Source organism: Suillus paluster (genome assembly GCF_016628075.1).
Source record: "Suillus paluster strain FC165 chromosome Unknown EDB91scaffold_69, whole genome shotgun sequence".
NCBI lineage: Eukaryota > Fungi > Basidiomycota > Agaricomycetes > Boletales > Suillaceae > Suillus > Suillus paluster.
Genome location: NW_024537629.1, coordinates 53,809 through 72,360, shown reverse-complemented (window position 1 = coordinate 72,360; position 18,552 = coordinate 53,809). Strand labels below are relative to the sequence as shown.

The following is an 18,552-nucleotide window of genomic DNA, read 5'->3' as shown; positions in this document are numbered from 1 at the left end:
GGGCGACTCGAAAAGTTAACTTACTCCAATCGTATTACGTTCAATCCGGTGTTGGTGAGCTTGCCCTCAACTGACGCATTGCAAGTTGCAGAATGATCCTGCCAGGCTGTGGAATGCACAGAAACGCACAGCAATTTAATATAGCAATAAGCGCCTGACGATCATATTAAGTTGTGGGTCCCTTGTGTAACGTAGCTGCACATGTTGAACGCGAGGCCAGCTGCTTTCACGGTCCACGAGACGTTATTTGGCTTCCCGCTACTTTAGAGCCTCAATTCCCTCAGGTCCTTACTATTGTGTTTCGACGAATCGCTTGAGACTGTCTTGGAATGTGTGAGGTCAGCTAGTTGTTTTGGCGCCCAATACCTGGACTCTTTCGGGGCTCACCTTTTGGTTTAACAGATCAGGCCAGTGGAAGTCAATCAACGAGACCTCGTCGATAAAGTACTCGCCCGTTACCCGGAGGAGTTCACAGGTATGTTGAACACTACATCAGGTCAGAAAGTACCACTAATCACAGTGAAGTTTTCCGAGAACTGTTACAGAATGCGGACGATGCTGGAGCTGAGAACTTCACTATTGTATTTCAAGCTTCACATAGATATGCGAGCAATGGGACGAAGCCAGATCTCAGTTCAGTTAAGGTGTGCGATGAGGCAAAGTACTAGCTATGGAGTGCTCACGTTTTGGTCTAACAAGGTCTGCAAATGGCTTGTGAGGAATGACGGTGCCCCGTTTCAAGACCCTGACTGGGGGCGTCTGACGAAAATTGGTTTGTGAAGATATTGGTCAGCCTCCTGGGTGCTGAACATTTGATCTAGCCGAAGGCAATCCGGACGAACGAAAGATTGGTGCATTCGGAGTCGGTATGCATTCATCCATTCCTCAGGCATCCGGAGTCTTAAGAGCAATGATGTGCAGGTTTCTTTAGTGTATTCAGTGTCACCGACAAGCCGATTGTCAAGTCGAATGGTACGCGGTCCTTCAATCAAGCCTGCCAGCACATGCCACTCACCAGATGCTGCAGGAAAAATGGTATCCATCTATTACGAAGGAGACAAGGCACGTTATTGCTTTGACGAACGTTCCCGTTCAACACTTCTAACGTTCATGTAGCTCTATGTGAAGAAAGAGGAAATCATTCGTGACAGCAACAATTGCACCGTGATCGAGATGGAGCTGAAGCAGACGTCGACCATCCCGCGGATCTTTGAACTTACGCGATTTCTAGTAACGTCCATGACATTCCTGGCTCGTATTCAATGCATTACGATCTCGCTGGACGACACTGAGCTCTCTCGTTTGACAAAAACTCGGAACAAGGGTCAGTCAATAGTCATTCCAGAGCATATGGTCAGAAGAAGTCCGGGGGATACCATGACCGTCGCCTCTGTCAAACTCATCTGTTGGTATCTCTCACGCCTTTCCAAGTCCACGCAGCTCTGATGGTCATGGCAGCCCAAGAGGTTGAGGTTATATTCCCTGAAGATGCACTCGTTGGAGGTCCGAAAACGCTCATCACACGAACGGATCTGGAAGAAAGCGAACGAAATCCGACGAAATCCAAGAGCTTCTTCTCGACGGAGAAAATGACGTCGAAAGAAAATGGAAGAATTGCAGCTCCAAAATTAGCAGGCGCTGTTTCTGACACCCCGAGCGTCAAATCTGGTGCCAAATTCTCGGCAAAATGTTCGATTTACTCTGCAAATATTACCGTCGCAGCGAAATCAAGTTTGAAGAAGGGGTTGGAATCCGCAACGAAGAAAAAGCCTCCCAGTAGCTTTCCATTTGAGATGGTTTTCGTAAGAAGATGCCTTGGAGATTTCGACATAGTCTTATATTCAACATCTACAGTTCAGCAAGGAAGAGCACGATAAGCAGACGCAAGATGAAGCCGATAATGCAGGGTTCGGAAGTATATTTCGTGGTCCTCAAGGTCTTTGTCCGCGATTGGAAGGGTAGGTCATGGCGTTCTTCCGGAGCTCCCATTCTTACGTTCAGCTCTGACAGAGAACATGCCGCTCGAATTTTCATCGTCAGTACCCTCATAGTGTTGGCTATTTCACGTTGTCTTATGTGCACGACAGGGGCAAAGCACGTCTCAAACGACCGGCATGGCATGCCACATGTCCGGTCGTTTCATTTCAACTGTGGAGCGAGGCTCGATCGATCTTGTGTGAGTATCATGCGACCTTGTGTGAGGATATTTCTGATCGGTTACCTCGTAGCAATGTTCATGTTTCTAGTAAGTGGTGAACTTCCCGATAGACTATCGCTTGTCCATTGACGCCATGTCGTGCAGAATGGAATGAAGAGCTCCTTTACCTTGGGGGTTTTCTGGCAAGAATGGTCTATGATTCTGAGATGAACAAAGTAAGCGATGCGTGGTCGAAGTTGAGCAAAGCAGAGGCGGAAGCGCTGGCATTGTACACGATGAAGTCCTTCATCTTTCATCCCACCACACCCGATTCGAAGGTGTCCCGTATCATCAAGGATGCATTCTTCGCTTGCTCGAACACAGATAAATTTCCGTTTATCTCGAATCGAGGCATTCGACACACAAAGGACATCCGTCTTTACCATAATCATTTCGATCCCTTCATGAGCACTCCAGTGTTGCCGGTCGAACTGCGTCCCATATTAACACCCATGATGCTTCCTGATTATCTCCGGGTCGGCCCGTACACCTTCAAAGATGTCGTGAAGGAACTTGATTCTCGGTGGCTGACTGAGACGGAGATGGCTGCTTGCTTGCGTTGGTGGACCAACTCGTTCGGATGCCAGGGTCCCTTGGATGAACAGCAGAAAAGGCGTCGAGACGAACTGCTCAAAGCAGGCAGAACACGCACAGGGGGGAAGGAAGTCAGACTCAGCTCGATCAGCAAATTTATCGATGGACGAATGCTGGGCGTTCGCCGTCCCGACGACCCTCTCCCAGAAGATACAATACCCCCAGCCCTCATTCAAAGCCTCAGTTCCTATACGATTCCGGACGCTTTTGGATGGAAAGAAATGCCAATCACACACTGGCTTCGATACCTCACGGATACTCCGCCAGATTCATCGCACGATATCATGCGAGCGCCAATTTTCGCGCAACACGTCCTCAGCGTCCTCAGCGCCCTTTGGCACACTCTAGATGAAGACAGTCATTCCGAAGTTCGGGAGATTTTGAAGGACGTTCCTTGCATACCTACGACCATCTCGAACATACCTTCCATGAAGCGGCCCTGGGAGGCGTATCTCCCTGACGCCGACGTTTTTCGCGACCTTCCCGTCGTTAGACAAGACCTTCTCATAGATTACCGCACGGAGCAGGTGTTGCAGTATCTGGGAGTACAGAAACGGTGCGACATCGACACATTCATAACAAAGTCAGTCACTAGGAATAAGACCTTATCTTCTATTCTGACATACCTCACAGGGCTCAGAATGGTGATAGATGGAATGCCATGGACCTCGCGAGATACCTTATGACATCTGCTCAGGAACATGTGACTCGTGTGATGGATATGAATCTGTTCCCTTGCAGCGACGGTGAAAGACGTCATATCAAAGAGCTCTTCGCATCCACAGAGACCAACCGGCAACTCAGATTGCCTGTAGTCAACTGTGACTACTGGGATTCAAACACCCAGGAAGGTACGTCGTGAACTGGTTTGGCGTACAATGCACCACTCACCAAACATCCCAAAGCACTATTCCTTATGAATCAAGGGTTACGCGTTTACCCTACAATAGACGAACTCATCCCTATCGCATCATCCGAGTCCGATCGCTTCGTTAGACAAGCTGCGTGGTCGCTTCTGTGCGGATCATACTATGACACAACGCTTGAAAAACACTTCGACCCGTCAAAGTTTTCTTCGTTCGCCTTCATCCCCGGTCTCAGACACGGGAAAACTTGTCATATCCCGCACGGCGAGGTCTGTTGACGATTTCGTATGGGCACTGGACACGCGCAGCTGATGCCACAATTGAAAAGGTGTTTTCGGATGCAAATTGGAATTTGCTTGGCTTTGGTTCTCTACCCAGACAGTTCGATAAGAAAATCATCGCAAAGCTGAAGATTCGAGACCGCCCCACCTCCGAAAAGCTATTCCAGGTTCTTGAATCGAATCCGCCAGAGAACCCAGAGACTGCAGAGAAGTGGTTCAAGTTCCTTGCTGAGAAAGGAGGCGAGCAGTTTTGTGACACTGGAGCTATTTATTTATGCTGATAAGATGTTCAGTTTTCTCAGCAGGAGAATTTGAAAGGATCGCAGACCTCAAGGTCGTTCCTGTAGAGGTGTCTTGCGAGCAACCACAATCCAACGGCGTCTCCTATGAACATGTGTCGCCTCGCGAGTGCTTTCTGAAGTCGGAATCATACCCTGAGGACCATTTTTACCAGCGGCTATTCAAGTTTGTCGACTTTGGGCGTAGCGCCAACGCTTTCTTGAAAGCATGCGGTGTCAAGGAACGCCCAGAATGCATTGACGTCCTCAAAGCCCTCCTGAAATGTCCAAAATTATTCCTCAAGATGGCCGGGGACCATGAAAGGTACGTATCGTTTTTGGAACTTTAATTCATAGTGCTAACATGCTGTAGATACTTGACCGAGCTGCGTCTGATTGCGGTAGGTCACAAGTCTCTTCCTCGAAAGATCCACGAAGAAATGCGCAATGCCTCCATTTTCTTGGGATATCGACGAGGCAAGAGCAATGATGGGTATAGCCAAGAGGCAGACATGTTTGAACTTTGCAAGGCCGAAGAAGTATTGGTCGCCGACGATATGGAAAGCCGTCGCACCTTTGGCGATTGTATTTACATCGCTCCCCAGGAGGAGCTGCTAGAAAGTCAGTTCTTCCATTCTTTTTGGAACCCTCTCACATATCCCGAGCAGAGTTCTACTCGGAAATGCACGTCAAGTCGTTGAGCTCTTGCATAAAATACACCGTAGATCCGGACAAGGAGCTGCTGCACGCATCAAGGGCTCAGGCCCTTCGATCTTCTATCATCGACAAGATACCTATCTTCCTCCACGAGTTCGACAAACAGCGCTTTAGAAAGGGGATGCGCCTTCTACGGTGGCATGACGAGACTCAATTCTTTGTACGAGCTTGTCGAAAACTTGATGTTACGAAGAGATTGGATTTCGTACATGCGACCGGATCTCGGGAACGGGAGGCGCACCCCACCGAACTCTCTGCTGAGACCCAAATCAAAGATGGCGTAAATGTGCTGTGGATCAAGGAGCCGAAGGCTGACAGTTATGAGTATGTGGTGCTCTGTTCCGCTCAAGATGCATGCTCATCCGTTTTAGTATCGCAGCAGCTTTGTGCCGTCTGCTTTTTTCTACGTATAAAAAGAACGATGTGCTGTCGCTTATGACTATCTTAGACACAGACATCAACGTCCTGAGGCGCCGTGGTTACGATGGTGAGGGCTGTCGTCGTGATCTAGCTATAGGACGCGGTGCTGATCGCATGTTTAGTCGACAGAATCCTCTCGGAGTATCATGAGAATCTTGAGAAGGCTGAAAATGGTAGGTTTACGATTACCTTTCATGCCAGGGGAGATGCTCAATGAAAGCAGGAGGTGATATTACCAATGGGACGCCACCTGTTCGAGCACAATCTCCAGCCCCCCCTCCGGGAGAGGAACCAACCAGTTCTAAACCGGTGGTCCTGAGCAAATTCACGAAGTGGCTGCATTGGCTCCGCAAAGACCCCAAGTTGGGTGAGATCAAGCTCAGTGAAATAGGTCAAGTTTATTTTCCGCGATGAAGATATGCGCTGAACATTGATGTTCAGAAAACTCCATCGAGAAGGTGAAGAATGTCATGAACGAAGAAGGTGGCAAGGACGACAAGCACATCAGTAATAGGGAGCAAGTTGGCGGAGGAAAAAAGCAGAAAAATGTCGGTTACTGCGATGAAAAGAAGGTTTCGGAGACAGACCTCGAAGAATGCGGTACGTTGTCCGTCTTGAAGTCAGGCAGCCTATGATTGAATCGACGAAGAGGACCAGCACGTCGGGCAGGTCAAAGTCTGGAAGAGAAGTGAGTTGAAATGCCTCTCGTTTGTGGCTCTCAGACTGATGCGTTTGTTTTAGAGGGGACAGCCTTGGGCGTTCCCTCAAAGGAACGCGAAGCCTTTGGGAAGATTATCAGTGACCTCGCAAAAGTCTTTGGAATCAACCAGACCCGATGTCACGTATTTTTTCATGGCGAGGACTCACATCTGATGGGTTTTAACCGCAATGATCAGATATTCTTCGGCCTGGAACACTATATACAGAACCGTGCGTGACCTTAGTGATTAATCCTTTCATTGCCAACGCTCATGCATGCCTAATACTTAGATAAGGATGCTGCTGTTGGCAAGGCCTACATCGATTGGCAAGTACTCGCCCCAAACCCGATCATCAATATTTATTGATTTCCCGCAGGTACTATATCATGGCGCACGAGATGGCACACGTGCACACCCCATACCACGACGAGCATCATGAACTCTTGTTTCAAGCGCTGACGACAAAATATTTGACTGAGCTCCATAATTTGCCAGCTGTGCGCGAGTTGTTCAAATGCGCTTCCTATTGATTATTTTGCTGTTTTGCTAGGGGGGATTCTGGACGGTAATTATTGGTCCCTCTTAGTACTTGGTTGTTGCTTTCTGTCGCTTTCTGCTGTTGTATTCATTGTCTTATTCTTAGTGAGTGCTATCTGTACATTTACCTATACCACCCTCGGGCACCCATGCATGCGATACACAAACAATCAAATCTATCAGGGGCCTTACCGTAACGAGTTATGGCTCCTGAATCTTCTCCCCCGAGGAAGCTTCAACTCCAGCGCAATCTGAAAAACCAACATTGAAGCACAAATTAGAGGGACATGAGAAAACTACGTGGAGTTTTGTCTTCTTGAACGACAGCGTCCACATCGTGAGTGGTTCACTGGATGGCATGATGCGCAAGTGGGACTGCGACAAAGGATTTCTCGTCAGGGAACCATGGAAGGGCGAAGTGGGATGAATATGGGCACTGGCGTTATCAACGGACGGTAAGACAATTGCATGCGGGAGGGAGAACGGAAGCGTGCAGCGGTGGGACGTGGATGAAAGGATAATTGAAGGTGCTTGGACGGGTGAGAGGGTGTGGTGGCTCTCGTGGTCACCCAGCGGAGAACATATTGCCCAGATCATATAAAGGTTGTACATGTCCTCATTCGAAATGCAAATAGCGGAGAAGTCGAGTTGCAACTTGGGCCCAACACAGACGAAGCACGGCTAGGTGAATATTCCTGCATATTCAGAATTACATCAGGCGGGTACAAGATTTGCATTTGGGACGCAAAGACAGGCAAGCTCGTCGTTGGCCCCATCCAACAACAGAGTTGGTCTGTGTGTGAGGTCATTAGGGCTGCTCAATTCTAAAAGTTCGCGTTCAGTTGGGATCCGAGCACCACTAACCGTCGCCAAACCTTGTCCTAAACAGGACTTGTACCTAAACCTTACGGTGCGTAGCGCCAACACTTGGTGTAGTAAATTATCTGCAAGCAGTCTGAAAGTACATCCTAAACCTCAGCAAGACTCCTAAACGTCGTCATTCCTAACCCTCAGCAGACCTGACCCTTATCTCAGCCTTGTTAAGTAGCAATGTACAATCAAGTGCCCATTTTTGAGTGAGAAATGATTATATTATATTCACGAACATACTACATATGATGTACTCTATGAAAAGAGTTAGAAAAAGGTTTAGGAATGTCAGGGTTAGGCCTGACGAGGGTTAGAAATGTAAATGACAAGGTTTAGTGAGGTTTGGGATGTGCTTTAAGACTGCTTGTATACACCAAGTGTTGGCGCTGCGCGCCGTAAGGTTTAGGTACAAGTCCTGTTTAGGACAAGGTTTGGTGACGCTTAGCGGTGCTTGAATCCAAGTGAACTCGAACTTTTAGAATTGAGCAGCCCTATTGGTGTGGTCGTTCAGAACGTTCAACGAAGTTCAGATCTGTCGCGGTGGTATCGTGTAACACGTGACAGCACACGTGAGTGTTCGTTGAGGTAGGCGTCTCCCCTAGGCAGAGCCGATAGAACCATCATTTCAAGTCCTTCCAAGGTTGATCGTTCAACTTTCATTCTTTCATCGAGTTATTGTATATTAATACCTGAGCTGTACATGAAAACCGTCACATATTACGTGTCATCATCATCGAGGAGGACGAATTTCGCTCGCGCTGGGCCTGACAAGCGATGGTCAATGATGGGTCTTCCCGAGGTCAATGTCCAGGTATGCACAAGTATGCACAACTTTGCATCCGAGGCACTTCACATCCAAATGATGTCTTTTCAATGACAAAATTTTATAGGACTACTACCAGCGACTCATCGATCGTCATTTGATACCCGGCTCACAAACAAGCCAAGATCCTAGCCCGATTTCCCTGCGTCCTCGTTGCCCAATCTGCTCGCACCGTCTGATGGCGTGCAGTAGTTGTTCTGTCGTCACCTGCGGTGCTAATCCTCGATGTGCGGGTGGTGACCTCGTCCCCATGTTGTCCTGTTGCTCCTACGATAAAATGATGTTCTGCACGGACTGCGTCACGGAGAACTACTCAGGTTTACTTAGCGAGTGTGTACTCTGCGAAGCCAACTATTGCTCAAGGCTCATGACGAAGTGCGTGGGCCCCTCCCCTTCCATCAATTTGTCCGAGAACATGCTCGCAGATTTATCTCGTGTCCTCCTTTTCCAACAGATTCACTACTGCCGTATGGAAGAAGTGTGATGAGCGCAGCTGGGAGCCTCACGAGCACGATGACCAAGGCGTTTGTCTTCATTGCATTGAATCCATTCACGGTCATGTAGCTTGTCCTTGCGGACGGACGTGGGTTTGTGGCGTATGTGCTCAGAAGAAGGAACAGAAGAGTGGCCGACGCTGTCCGAGATGTCAAACGTTTTATTGCTTCTATTGGTGCGAGTACATGAACATTTGCGCCATGTGTCAAAAGGCGACGCTATGCAGCGATTGCATGGAAGAAGATATGTCCGGCGAGGAAGGGTCTTCGCTGACCACGCACGAGGAAGGATCTTCACGGGCAAACAAGGGTGTAGTTCTTGTGGAGACGTGCGAAAAATGCCGGCTCGGCATCTGCTCGGACTGCGCTACAGAATATGTTTTTGACTTAACTTGTGGAGCCTGTGAAAATATTCATTGCCAGGATTGCGGGGGCGATGAGCGGTGTACGGGTTGTGGGGTCCCATTGTGCCTGAATTGCATAGAGACGAACTCCCAGTGTCCGTGCGGCACGGAGATTCAGGATAGTGAGGTATGTCGCTTTTTAAACAACGGATATTGCTCTCCAATGACATATTTTAGGATGAATCCTCTTCAGAGAGCTCAGACTAAAACATCTTTAACGAGCCCAGTGACGCACTACTTCATACTTAGTAAGTAGGACTATATCAAACGCAAGGCTTGGGCTTGAAGCTTGATCATGAGCCCGTCTACGAGTGGCGTCGAATATACGTGTCGTTGTGCTTGGCTTGGGTTTGAGTTCATGCTACAAGTTCCTCGACAAAATATGTTTCCCTCGTGGACACAACTAAGTACGAGGATTCTCAGTGCGGGGGTGTCGGCTGGACTTCATGCATTTGCATACGTCCTTACGCACAGATGGCGCTGTGCTGTCTGCAGCATCCGAGGTACGTGTGGTTTCGCCCCGAGCTTTCACCTTCTACTCAGCAATTATCCTGTGTAGATTATTCTCGCTCAGACAGATTGCGACCAATCAATACATTGTCTTCCCAAGAAATCAGGTGAACATGATGCAAGATGGCGCTCTTGCCCAGATTGCATCTATGCACAGTATCGTCGAGATCGCTCAGCAAACTCAGGAGTGCGCCCGTTTCACAGGGATTGCTCGGAGACAGAGCTCTTGTGAGTCGTCCAGCTATCGCACTTCGCACATTGAAAATCTTATACAATTATCATAGGGAAGTAAGTGGTCAGATCGCTTCCGATCAAGGAGAATGGCCCATACATTCGCGATCTTCCCAATGACAATATCCAAAATTCTGAAGGGAGATACGCGATCCGTAAATTGTCTAGAGTATTGAGCTCCGTCTGGGCATTCTGGGCGGCGGATGCCATATCATGTATCCTCCCGAGTAGCTTCACGAGTTCTGACGCCTCCGAGATGGGCACGAAGCTGAGCGACGGCTGTCAGCACCTACCTCGATAATCGGTGTCGATGAAGCACCTTCATGACCGGCATTCGGCAGAACAGCATCGCTTTTTGTACGATCTCAACCCATGAGCCACGTACCGAGTCTTCATCATTATAGATCAGTCTGAGCGAAGTAGGGTGTGATAAGTAGTTGGAGAAAGGGTGGGTCCCATGTCGTTTAAACGAGAACAGGCCACACCCTTGACCACAAATCGCGAGGCAAGATTTGCCGCAGTGTTGACTCCAAGAATGATTCTGGGGGCACCGGCGCCACGAAGAGATCAGTGACGCAGACAGGCAGGCAAGTATATAATAGAGTTTGGCCTTGGGACGTTGGGCATTCCCCGTACAAGTTGAAGTTAACCGCAAGTTAGCCTCCTCTAGACAGACCATAGACGAATGAAGATAGCTGCCCTTCTATACTAAGTATGGTGAAACATGGGTTGAGACTCACCCCCAGTAGAAGTCGACTGTTCCCAGAATGGCTGAGGTTGCTTGAAATAGTCTGAACTAAGCGACACAATCTCGAGAGAAAAATGAGACTAATAGCACATGTGCAAATGTGTGTGATTGTGCGTGATTGTCGCAGATTGTTTAGATGCAATATTTGCATGTCACCCTATATTGTGCCAGATCTGCTGGTATTGCTTGACTGCAATGCTCGTTGCGTCACTCTAGATTGTGCCAGATCTGCTGGTATTGTGTGGTATATACATTATTACAGGTAGACGCCGGATATAATAAAACTCGATGCATCCCACCACCGTCCGTTCTAGCCCGCGCTCGTTCCTGCCACCGTCCGTTCTACCCCGTGCTCGTTCTAGGTCGTAAGAAGTCGGAAGGAGAGTGGTGTCGCTAACGGAGCCATTCGCCAGCTGCAACCTAGTAGAAAGAGTACTTGTCAGTAGGTGCAACATGTTCTAGTCGTAGTCGCTACATACCTTCTTGGCAGCGAGCTCGTCGTATGACTGATTAAAGATGTTAGTCCAACCCGAGGACAAACGATACAAAAGACGCACTTTTTTCTGCACTTCCGACAGTCCATCGTAGTAGGTCTTGAACTCGGCTGCTGATCCAGTCTTGTTGCGAGCGAGCCATTCACGTGCGCATAGGTTACTGTCATGGAGTATGTGAATATGTACAATGGAAAGGAACACCGCTGACGCAGACATACCGTCCATTCTGTGCTTTCCCGATCTGCATCTTCCTTGACTTCTTTGCTTGCGCACTAGGATGAGGTTTGCTGGTAGCGGAGGCATCTAACACTAGTAGAGGTACCGTGGTTGCTGTTGGAAGGATATTTAAGGTGAGCTCGTTGTCCAGTTATGTGGTGGTACTTACTACTAGTTGGTACCAGGTCGGCGACAACAGCCATTGGTGGATTGGTGTCAGGTACTATGTCAGAGTGATCCAGGGAGCGTTCTGGGGTCAGTGCAATGGAAGGTGTGTGTTCACCGGTCGGCTGTGTGGATATTGGTTCCTCCGCTGGGGCTGTAGACGGAGTCAGGATATCTTCAGAGGGGGAGGGTGGAATCAAGGGCAGTTGATCCGCACTAGCAGTCAGTTCAAGAGTGGTACTAATATCGGTGAGTATTTTTGAATAACGGAATGTAACAAGTAGACTTACAGCAGGTTTGCGAATTTGAGTGGCCGTGCACGAAACTACAAACAATGAGCTGAGGATGACATGACAGTACAAAGAAAGGTGTATACTTTGGCGGGGGGCCTGGATGCACACGTCTTGTTCACGTTGTCAGAATGGCCAAGGTCAGTGGGCTGTGACTCGTCTGAGTCTGGTAGCGGTGGCATTGGCATTGGTGTTGGTGATGGTGATGGCAATGGCAATTTGTGTTCAGGGACTGATATTTCCGATGGCTTCCGCTTCTTGCTCGAAGTTGATGCGATGCTAGGTGGGTCAGAGTCATGGGTCCGTTTTTTGGGCTTCACATTGCCAGTGGCACCATCGGTATTGTCAGAGTCCAGCGTCTCGAGATTATCGAAGTCGAGGACATCTTCTGCCGTTGGCTTGTAAGTCCCTTCACGAACCAAGCGGCTGATATGATTCTTGTGCCAAGAGGTATAGCTAGCAGTCGCGATGGCGTCGCATTTCCAGTTACCGTCACAGTAGCCAAGCTCAGGGAAGAATGTCACCATTTCTCGGTAGTACAGCTTACTGGCAGACCCCGATGCAGCTCCCCAGCTTTTGGGCGCCTCCTTGATGTTCCAGATGTCCACGAACACCCGTCGGGATGTGGTACGGATTGTCGTGACATGCTCCAAGGGAATAGGCTTGTTATTCTTGTCGACAATGTAGCGCAGTGGATGCAACTTTTCAAGCTGCGTCGATGGTTTCTCCTGGCACTTCTTCCAGTCTTCCTTTGTCCATATGAACTCGCTGGGAAAGTCAGCACAATTGTAGGACGGGACTGCGATTTCCTTCGCCTTTAGCATCACAGGCAGACTCTGAGGGGAGAGGGTACTGAGGCTGGCAGGGTCTAGAGTTAGTGAGAGAGATTCCGCAAGCTTATTATAAGCGGCCCTATGAAAACAATAGTTAGAAACCCGAGAAAGCCAGTGATACAACTGAAAGACGTGCTGGTGTAAATCTCGCTCACGTGCCAGCATTTGTTTGTCCATCTGCAGCTGTAAAATATCGTTCTGTAGGAATTTAATCTGCACATTAAGACGCGTATATGCGCTGAAAGTTAGTACATTTATTTCAAAAAAAATCACTCAGTGAGGCTTTAACCTGCTCTTCAAGGCGCATATATGCGCTCAAAAGTCCATTTGCTCCCTAATAATAGCATGTTAGTTGTTAATAGTAGCCAGTTTGTATCAAAGACACAACTTACCATAGTCTCAAGACCTTGTTGTGGCGCGTTATCGGGTCTCTGTTGAAAAAGATCCATGGGGGGAGAATGCGACAGCCCTAGCCCACTTGATTCAGGGGATGGAGACATCATATCCCGCTGGCCACAAAGAGGAGGTAAACTACCTGGGATATTAGGGTATGGTGTTCCATAATCATCAGACGGTGTAAAGCTATTATACTGGGGAAAAGAATAAGACATGGTTGTGGTGGTATAAGAGAAATATGTTAAACGCACTCAAAAACGCGCTCACATGATCATGCAGTGCTATTATGCCTCCGCTGGAAAGTTCTGAAGTCTGGGGATATTTCGTCAAGTCCTCGATGTTGGTATCGTTAACTTAACTCTATTTATCGCTAACTTAACTCCGGCATTATGGCAGATAGCATCAGACTCGAGTTACCGGCCCACATCCAGGACTTCAAATTTACCTTTGAAAAAACACGACCAGGATGGGTTGTGAGCATGTTTACTAGTTATATTTACTACTGTGAGAGCACGTTCTATAAGTGAATAACTGATTCTTCTGTATAGACTGTCGAAATTGCTCTTCGAGGATCTCTGAAACGGCCTAGGTCAACGGAAACGCAGAAGCCGGCAATTGTTAACCGCTGGCTAGAGGCCCAGAAGGTGGTGAGTTCTTCTAGATGTATTCAGTGGCATCCTAGTATCAAGTATCTACTGCCCAGCAACTTGCAAATACTGAAGCATTAGTAGTTGAAGCCATATCAAAGGAAAACATTACTGTTGGACACCATGTAAGTTTTCCCCAAGTTTTACTCGTTCGTTTTGCAGGATATAACATTTTGTTGAAGGAACACACTGCGGAAGCCGTGACTACTATGACAAGTGCACCACTGGTCGACAACAGTGAGACTGAACCGGAGTCTGACATACCTGAGTCTCCAGAGCCTGCAACACCAGCCGAATTCACCCGCTGGTACAATGCGGTATTTACAGGATTCTTTTCTACGTCCTATCCACCATTTGCTGACTTGTTCGGCCTCAGAAAAAACAAGAAGATCCGGCATTTGATGAAAACTTAGCATAAGATAGACTCAAGTTCAATTCCCCCCTTGCATCGCCACTCTTACTGTACTCTCACTGGTATATTTCTTGTCATGTAGCATTGATATTGCAATGCAGTTCTTGAAACATATCAATAGAACTACTAAATGTGCGTGCGCAGAAGGGAAATGAAGTGTTTTGTAAGATGTGACAAATTTTTCGTAAGAGGATTCATGCATCGAAGAGTTAGAGGTAGAGGTAGCGTCTTCGCCAGAGAAAGTGTACAAGGAAGAAGAAGAAGTTGCAGGGAAAGAGCTGGGTGAGGCCAGCAGAAGTATCTATTCATCCTCATCGGCGTCGTCTCCCATCTCCTCATCAACAGGCACCAAACCAAGCCCAGGCTTCTCAACCAGAAAAAAGCGATCCTCTACCAATCCTGATGGGAGTTGGGGACGATGAGGTACCATAGCGACTACAGAATGTATTGATTTCACACTGACTAGCTGCAGTGCCTCGTTGCCATGATATGTGCACGACCAAACGGTCTGTGCTGACTTCTGCAGTAGTTCTGGGTCTGGGCGAGAATAGACAGAGACCATTGCAACTGTGACAAAGCGGTAAATTTGATTGTCAAGGTACTCGAACTCCTCGTCATTGTCGTCCTCATTGATGTCGTCTGCATGGACCATAATGGCCAGCTGTGCAAAGTATAAAACTTCCGCAATTTCGCTCTTGTTATTGATGGAGACCTAAATTTACAATTAGTTTCTGCTGAATAGTGTGAGCGAGGACGATCACCTTTACATTGCGTGACATGCGGACATTCTCTGCAAGCTTGAGTTTTTCCTTCCATGCACAGTGAGCGATCTGCCCATTGGGAAGTCGCAATCTTGCCCAGCGCTTGAACTTTGGAATGGGCCCATCAAGGAATTCATGAATCAATCGTGTCTCAGTCTCACCTGGACGATAATTGTATCTGTCACGAGCCCTGAGGAGAACATAACCACCCCTGAGATCGACAGAATAACTAGGAAGTGGATTGTCGGGTGGTTCTAAGTCCGGAATCATAACTTTAAGTGCATTGATCTGGCAGCGGCGAATGGCAAGGAAGGTGAGATTCGAAAATGGATTGGAAGGTTGCCGAATTTCCATCCTGAGCATACCAATGACGCGTTCCATAGTCCACTGTGCATAACACACAGACGGACCAGATCAAAAGCCTTCGGCTGCTAAATGATTGCCCTGGTGTGCACATGGCCGGACAAAATGAATCCTGTCAGCTCGACGCTGATAATATATACACTCGAACTCATACTCCCACTCGCAAAAGTACCTGTGAGCTGTTTGAATGTCATCAAACATAAGACTATGCTGACTCATGATTCGGACACCTCGAACGAACTTGCAGTAATTTTGCCAGTACTTGTCGGGCAAGATACCATAGAGAAGACCTGGACCAAGGCCCCACAGCCACAGGATAAACTCCCAGGCTTTGTAGTAAGTATTAATCTTCTCGGTGGGATTACGAGGGGGCCGATCGAATGAGCCAGGGAGATATTGCGCACATGCAGCTACAGTGGCACCGTGATCCGTCCAAATGGCTTTGTCGCGGAACACTGCCCAGTCCCACGACTCCTTATCATCTGAGGCATCGCACTTCATCATGCCACGCCACAAATCGGTGAAGAGGGAACCCATATTGGAACCCTCAAAGTGCATGATATCAGGGGTAAAGCATTCCGGAATACCGAACATGCGGTTGGGCAAGAGGCCAAGCAATATGCTTGGCCTGACGATACCTGTTTCAAGACGCTGTTGAATGTACTGGGCCATGGTTGTAGCCGATACGACACGGTAAAGGTTGTCGATGTAGTCGGAGCATGGCGATAATGACAGTTTGTTGATGTCAATATCATCGTGGTCGCATCCGGAAACAGTGTAGTCGAGAGGCTTCAGCAGTACGGGATAATATTGTGGCTGCCTGTGCTTGTGACGTCCTTTGAGACCACAATACATTCTACACCCGTTCTTCCCAGTATGCCCAACCATTGAGCTCAAACAAAGTAAGCCAGGGCCATCTGCGGTTCCAAATGCGAAAAAAAGATTCGAGGTAAAGACTTCATCTGTTGATGCATCCCATATACGAAGCCCTTCCTTCTGCAGGCCAACAAGATGGTGTAGACCAGGAAAAAGAAATGATTCGATGAATTTTGGCTTCTTAGGACCAGGTATGATTCCGCCCGGGAGAATATACTTCTTCTTGTAGCGTAGGTCAGGGGAAATATTGACGAGGATCCATATATATATCCAACAATCCGACTCCTTGCTCTCGTAGAGTTGGGCCCCATCGATGGATAACATAAGAACAATATCGCCCTCCTCAATTTTCCCGTCGTGAACAGCTTTCAAATATTCCGTACCAGTGATGATGTCATCATAGGCGGAAAGCTTGCCATCGCCAAGTTCAAGTTTTTCGAGGATATTTCTGGTGCATTCGTCATGATAGCGCATGTTAGCTGCTCCACTAGGGTCTCGGTAGAGCGTCTGGAGTTGCGGACCGAGGGGGATAGTGTGAAACACTTTGATGGGTGACTTGACTTTGCCGTTAGAGGCATCAAACTTGATCTGATCATAGCGGTGCAAATTGCAGGTAGGACAATGGTCAAGGAGTGCGTATTCTCCCGTGAAAGCTGTGCAGCCCTCTACACACATGTCGTCCACGATAGACTCGATCCCACTCATCTGCGCGACAATGCACTTGACTTCATAGTAGGACGGGAATGCTGTATCTGGATAACATCGCAGGACGGCTTTGCGGACATTACCATAAGCCTCCACTGCAGAGTGTTCCAGTGCAAGGTAGGTGTCGATAGCTAAACGAAGATGGGGATCTTCAATTTTGAGTTGAAGCTGAGGAGGGTTTCGGAGACGTTCCAAGGCATCGGGATCTAATGGTGAAAGGTCATCATCTAAAGTTGAGTGTCGAAGGGCTTGAATGAATGAGATGGATCGTAGTATGTCTTCATGACCGCCGACATTGGCCAGACGTTGGATTTCATCAAGGTCGATATCTTCTATTGTGCGCCAGTCCTCGTGAGCAGCAGGAAGGTTTGGTTCAGGTGCGGGCTGGTCCTCATCACCAGGGTGAGGCTCTGGTGGAGGTATAGGTGGGTCTTCATGTTGGAGGGGATCAGGTAGTGCAGGTGCGGCAGGCTGGTTCTCGTAACCAGCAGGAGGGTCTGGAATATCATCTGCATAGTCACCCTGCCAATAGAGGTCATTGTTGTTATATAACTGTATGGGAGACTCTCGATAAATTAAATGTGCTTGGTAGGTAATTGAAATAAATGACTTTACCTCGTCTTCCGGTGCGCTCTGATCAAGATCCATGCCCATAGCATCCCTTTGAATCGACTGAGATTGCTCTCTTGTTGGCTCGACTGACATATCTTTACACCAATTAGCACAATAGTATACTAGACATAAGTTCTTAGTTTACCCGTACCACTGGTGCCAGCAGAGGCGCTTGATGAAGCAATTGGAGCAACGCTAGTGATAGTAGCTGCGGTGTTGTGTGCTGGAGAGACTAATAGTGCCTGAAGCTCTGCGGTTCGCGTACTTGCGCCATCGTCTTGTGCTTTTAAATGGTAATATTGGGCTTTCGAGACAGTCTGCAGGCGGCCTTTGCGCATAACTTGATACTCTTTTGCTGGTGGCATAGTAGTGGGTGTGAATGTTGTAGGGCAGCGGCACACTGTTATGTGCTGGATGCAAGACGCAAGGTGCAAGATGCAGTAGATTTCGCACAATCCCAGACTATTATTGCAGGCTGTTGCATGCTGGATGCAACATGCAGTGACGACAACAGCAGATAATCGATTTCGCACAAATTCAGACAGGTGCTATTATTAGTACTAACTTTGCCAGCCATTCTCACACAATCTCAGCCTTGTCTCAAAATTCCGCACAACCTCGCACAATCTCAGCCATTCTGGGAACAGTTGACTTCTACTGGGACTCACCACCGACTATGGCAAACTCTCCCGATGCGGGTAGATAATTGCCATTGGCATCACAAGGGTCACCTGGATTATAGTGTCAGACTTGCACGTCTCAACATAGTTAACATACCTCGTAAATGGGGGTGAGTGATGATATTGGGCTGGCGAGGCTGATGCTCTGGATTGATCGGTTCAAAATCGGCGAAACCTGCTTCAAAACCGTCATCGGCAAACAATTCTTCAGGTGGTGATCCCTGATCTGATGCTTCTTCAGGTGGTGATCCCTGATCTGACGCTTCTTCAGGTGGCGATCCCTGATCTGATGCGGCGTTGGCTGACAATATGGTCCCATGCACAGTGCGAATGTGTTTCGTGCGCCCCCGTTGTCCCTGAAAAGTGCGTGGACAGCCAGGATACGTGCATGGTAGACGATTGAGCATTTCCTGGGAGTCTTCAGAGCGGAC

The 18,552-nt window shown here is 48.2% G+C and overlaps 7 protein-coding genes across 7 annotated transcripts; 5 read left to right on the top strand and 2 right to left on the bottom strand.

Moving 5' to 3' along the window:
* The first annotated feature begins 150 nt into the window (after positions 1-150).
* EDB91DRAFT_1156423 (histidine kinase-like ATPase) lies at positions 151-1,655 on the top strand. The gene is made up of 8 exons (XM_041319633.1): positions 151-338; positions 403-475; positions 526-644; positions 700-772; positions 822-866; positions 922-972; positions 1,028-1,062; positions 1,117-1,655. The coding sequence occupies exons 1-8, from the start codon at positions 330-332 to the stop codon at positions 1,444-1,446; spliced, it is 735 nt and encodes a 244-aa protein (XP_041173117.1). The 5' UTR covers positions 151-329; the 3' UTR covers positions 1,447-1,655.
* A 658-nt stretch (positions 1,656-2,313) lies between these two features.
* On the top strand, positions 2,314-2,769 carry EDB91DRAFT_1007564 (uncharacterized protein; the record flags this gene model as incomplete). The annotated part of the gene is made up of 1 exon (XM_041312350.1): positions 2,314-2,769. A coding segment is annotated over one exon (456 nt), but the record flags the coding sequence as incomplete, so codon positions are not given.
* A 2,797-nt stretch (positions 2,770-5,566) lies between these two features.
* Positions 5,567-6,619, top strand: EDB91DRAFT_1307510 (uncharacterized protein; the record flags this gene model as incomplete). Its single annotated transcript, XM_041325057.1, has 5 exons — positions 5,567-5,720; positions 5,795-5,953; positions 6,003-6,041; positions 6,095-6,283; positions 6,344-6,619. 5 exons carry the CDS (start codon positions 5,567-5,569, stop codon positions 6,418-6,420), a joined length of 618 nt encoding a protein of 205 aa, XP_041173115.1. The 3' UTR covers positions 6,421-6,619.
* A 1,454-nt stretch (positions 6,620-8,073) lies between these two features.
* EDB91DRAFT_1156416 (uncharacterized protein) lies at positions 8,074-9,613 on the top strand. Its single transcript, XM_041319632.1, has 4 exons — positions 8,074-8,272; positions 8,352-8,659; positions 8,739-9,309; positions 9,360-9,613. The coding sequence occupies exons 1-4, from the start codon at positions 8,162-8,164 to the stop codon at positions 9,387-9,389; spliced, it is 1,020 nt and encodes a 339-aa protein (XP_041173114.1). The 5' UTR covers positions 8,074-8,161; the 3' UTR covers positions 9,390-9,613.
* Positions 9,614-11,604: 1,991 nt separating this feature from the next.
* Positions 11,605-13,102, bottom strand: EDB91DRAFT_747884 (uncharacterized protein). Its single transcript, XM_041328267.1, has 5 exons — positions 13,062-13,102; positions 12,959-13,003; positions 12,806-12,882; positions 11,837-12,748; positions 11,605-11,786 (listed from the first exon to the last, which is right to left on the bottom strand). Exons 1-4 carry the CDS (start codon positions 13,062-13,064, stop codon positions 11,872-11,874), a joined length of 1,002 nt encoding a protein of 333 aa, XP_041173113.1. The 5' UTR covers positions 13,065-13,102; the 3' UTR covers positions 11,605-11,786; positions 11,837-11,871.
* Positions 13,103-13,454: 352 nt separating this feature from the next.
* Positions 13,455-14,073, top strand: EDB91DRAFT_1085338 (uncharacterized protein; the record flags this gene model as incomplete). The annotated part of the gene is made up of 5 exons (XM_041315884.1): positions 13,455-13,538; positions 13,614-13,712; positions 13,748-13,837; positions 13,895-14,019; positions 14,040-14,073. The coding sequence occupies 5 exons, from the start codon at positions 13,455-13,457 to the stop codon at positions 14,071-14,073; spliced, it is 432 nt and encodes a 143-aa protein (XP_041173112.1).
* A 4,022-nt stretch (positions 14,074-18,095) lies between these two features.
* On the bottom strand, positions 18,096-18,528 carry EDB91DRAFT_1252522 (uncharacterized protein; the record flags this gene model as incomplete). Its single annotated transcript, XM_041323516.1, has 2 exons — positions 18,096-18,172; positions 18,219-18,528. 2 exons carry the CDS (start codon positions 18,526-18,528, stop codon positions 18,096-18,098), a joined length of 387 nt encoding a protein of 128 aa, XP_041173111.1.
* Between the last annotated feature and the right edge of the window lie 24 nt (positions 18,529-18,552).

Bases quoted from the DNA above. Each gene is read 5' to 3' on its own strand.
- EDB91DRAFT_1156423 (XM_041319633.1), top strand. The intron at 476-525 runs GTATGTTGAACA...ATCACAGTGAAG, and splicing joins TTACCCGGAGGAGTTCACAG to TTTTCCGAGAACTGTTACAG. The intron at 645-699 runs GTGTGCGATGAG...TGGTCTAACAAG, and splicing joins CAGATCTCAGTTCAGTTAAG to GTCTGCAAATGGCTTGTGAG.
- EDB91DRAFT_1156416 (XM_041319632.1), top strand. From the start codon at position 8,162: ATGAAAACCGTCACATATTACGTGTCATCATCATCGAGGAGGACGAAT. The intron at 8,273-8,351 runs GTATGCACAAGT...AAAATTTTATAG, and splicing joins TTCCCGAGGTCAATGTCCAG to GACTACTACCAGCGACTCAT. The intron at 8,660-8,738 runs GTGCGTGGGCCC...CTTTTCCAACAG, and splicing joins TGCTCAAGGCTCATGACGAA to ATTCACTACTGCCGTATGGA.
- EDB91DRAFT_747884 (XM_041328267.1), bottom strand. The intron at 12,883-12,958 runs GTTAAAGCCTCA...CTTAATGTGCAG, and splicing joins ATATGCGCCTTGAAGAGCAG to ATTAAATTCCTACAGAACGA. The intron at 12,749-12,805 runs GCACGTCTTTCA...TTGTTTTCATAG, and splicing joins CGTGAGCGAGATTTACACCA to GGCCGCTTATAATAAGCTTG.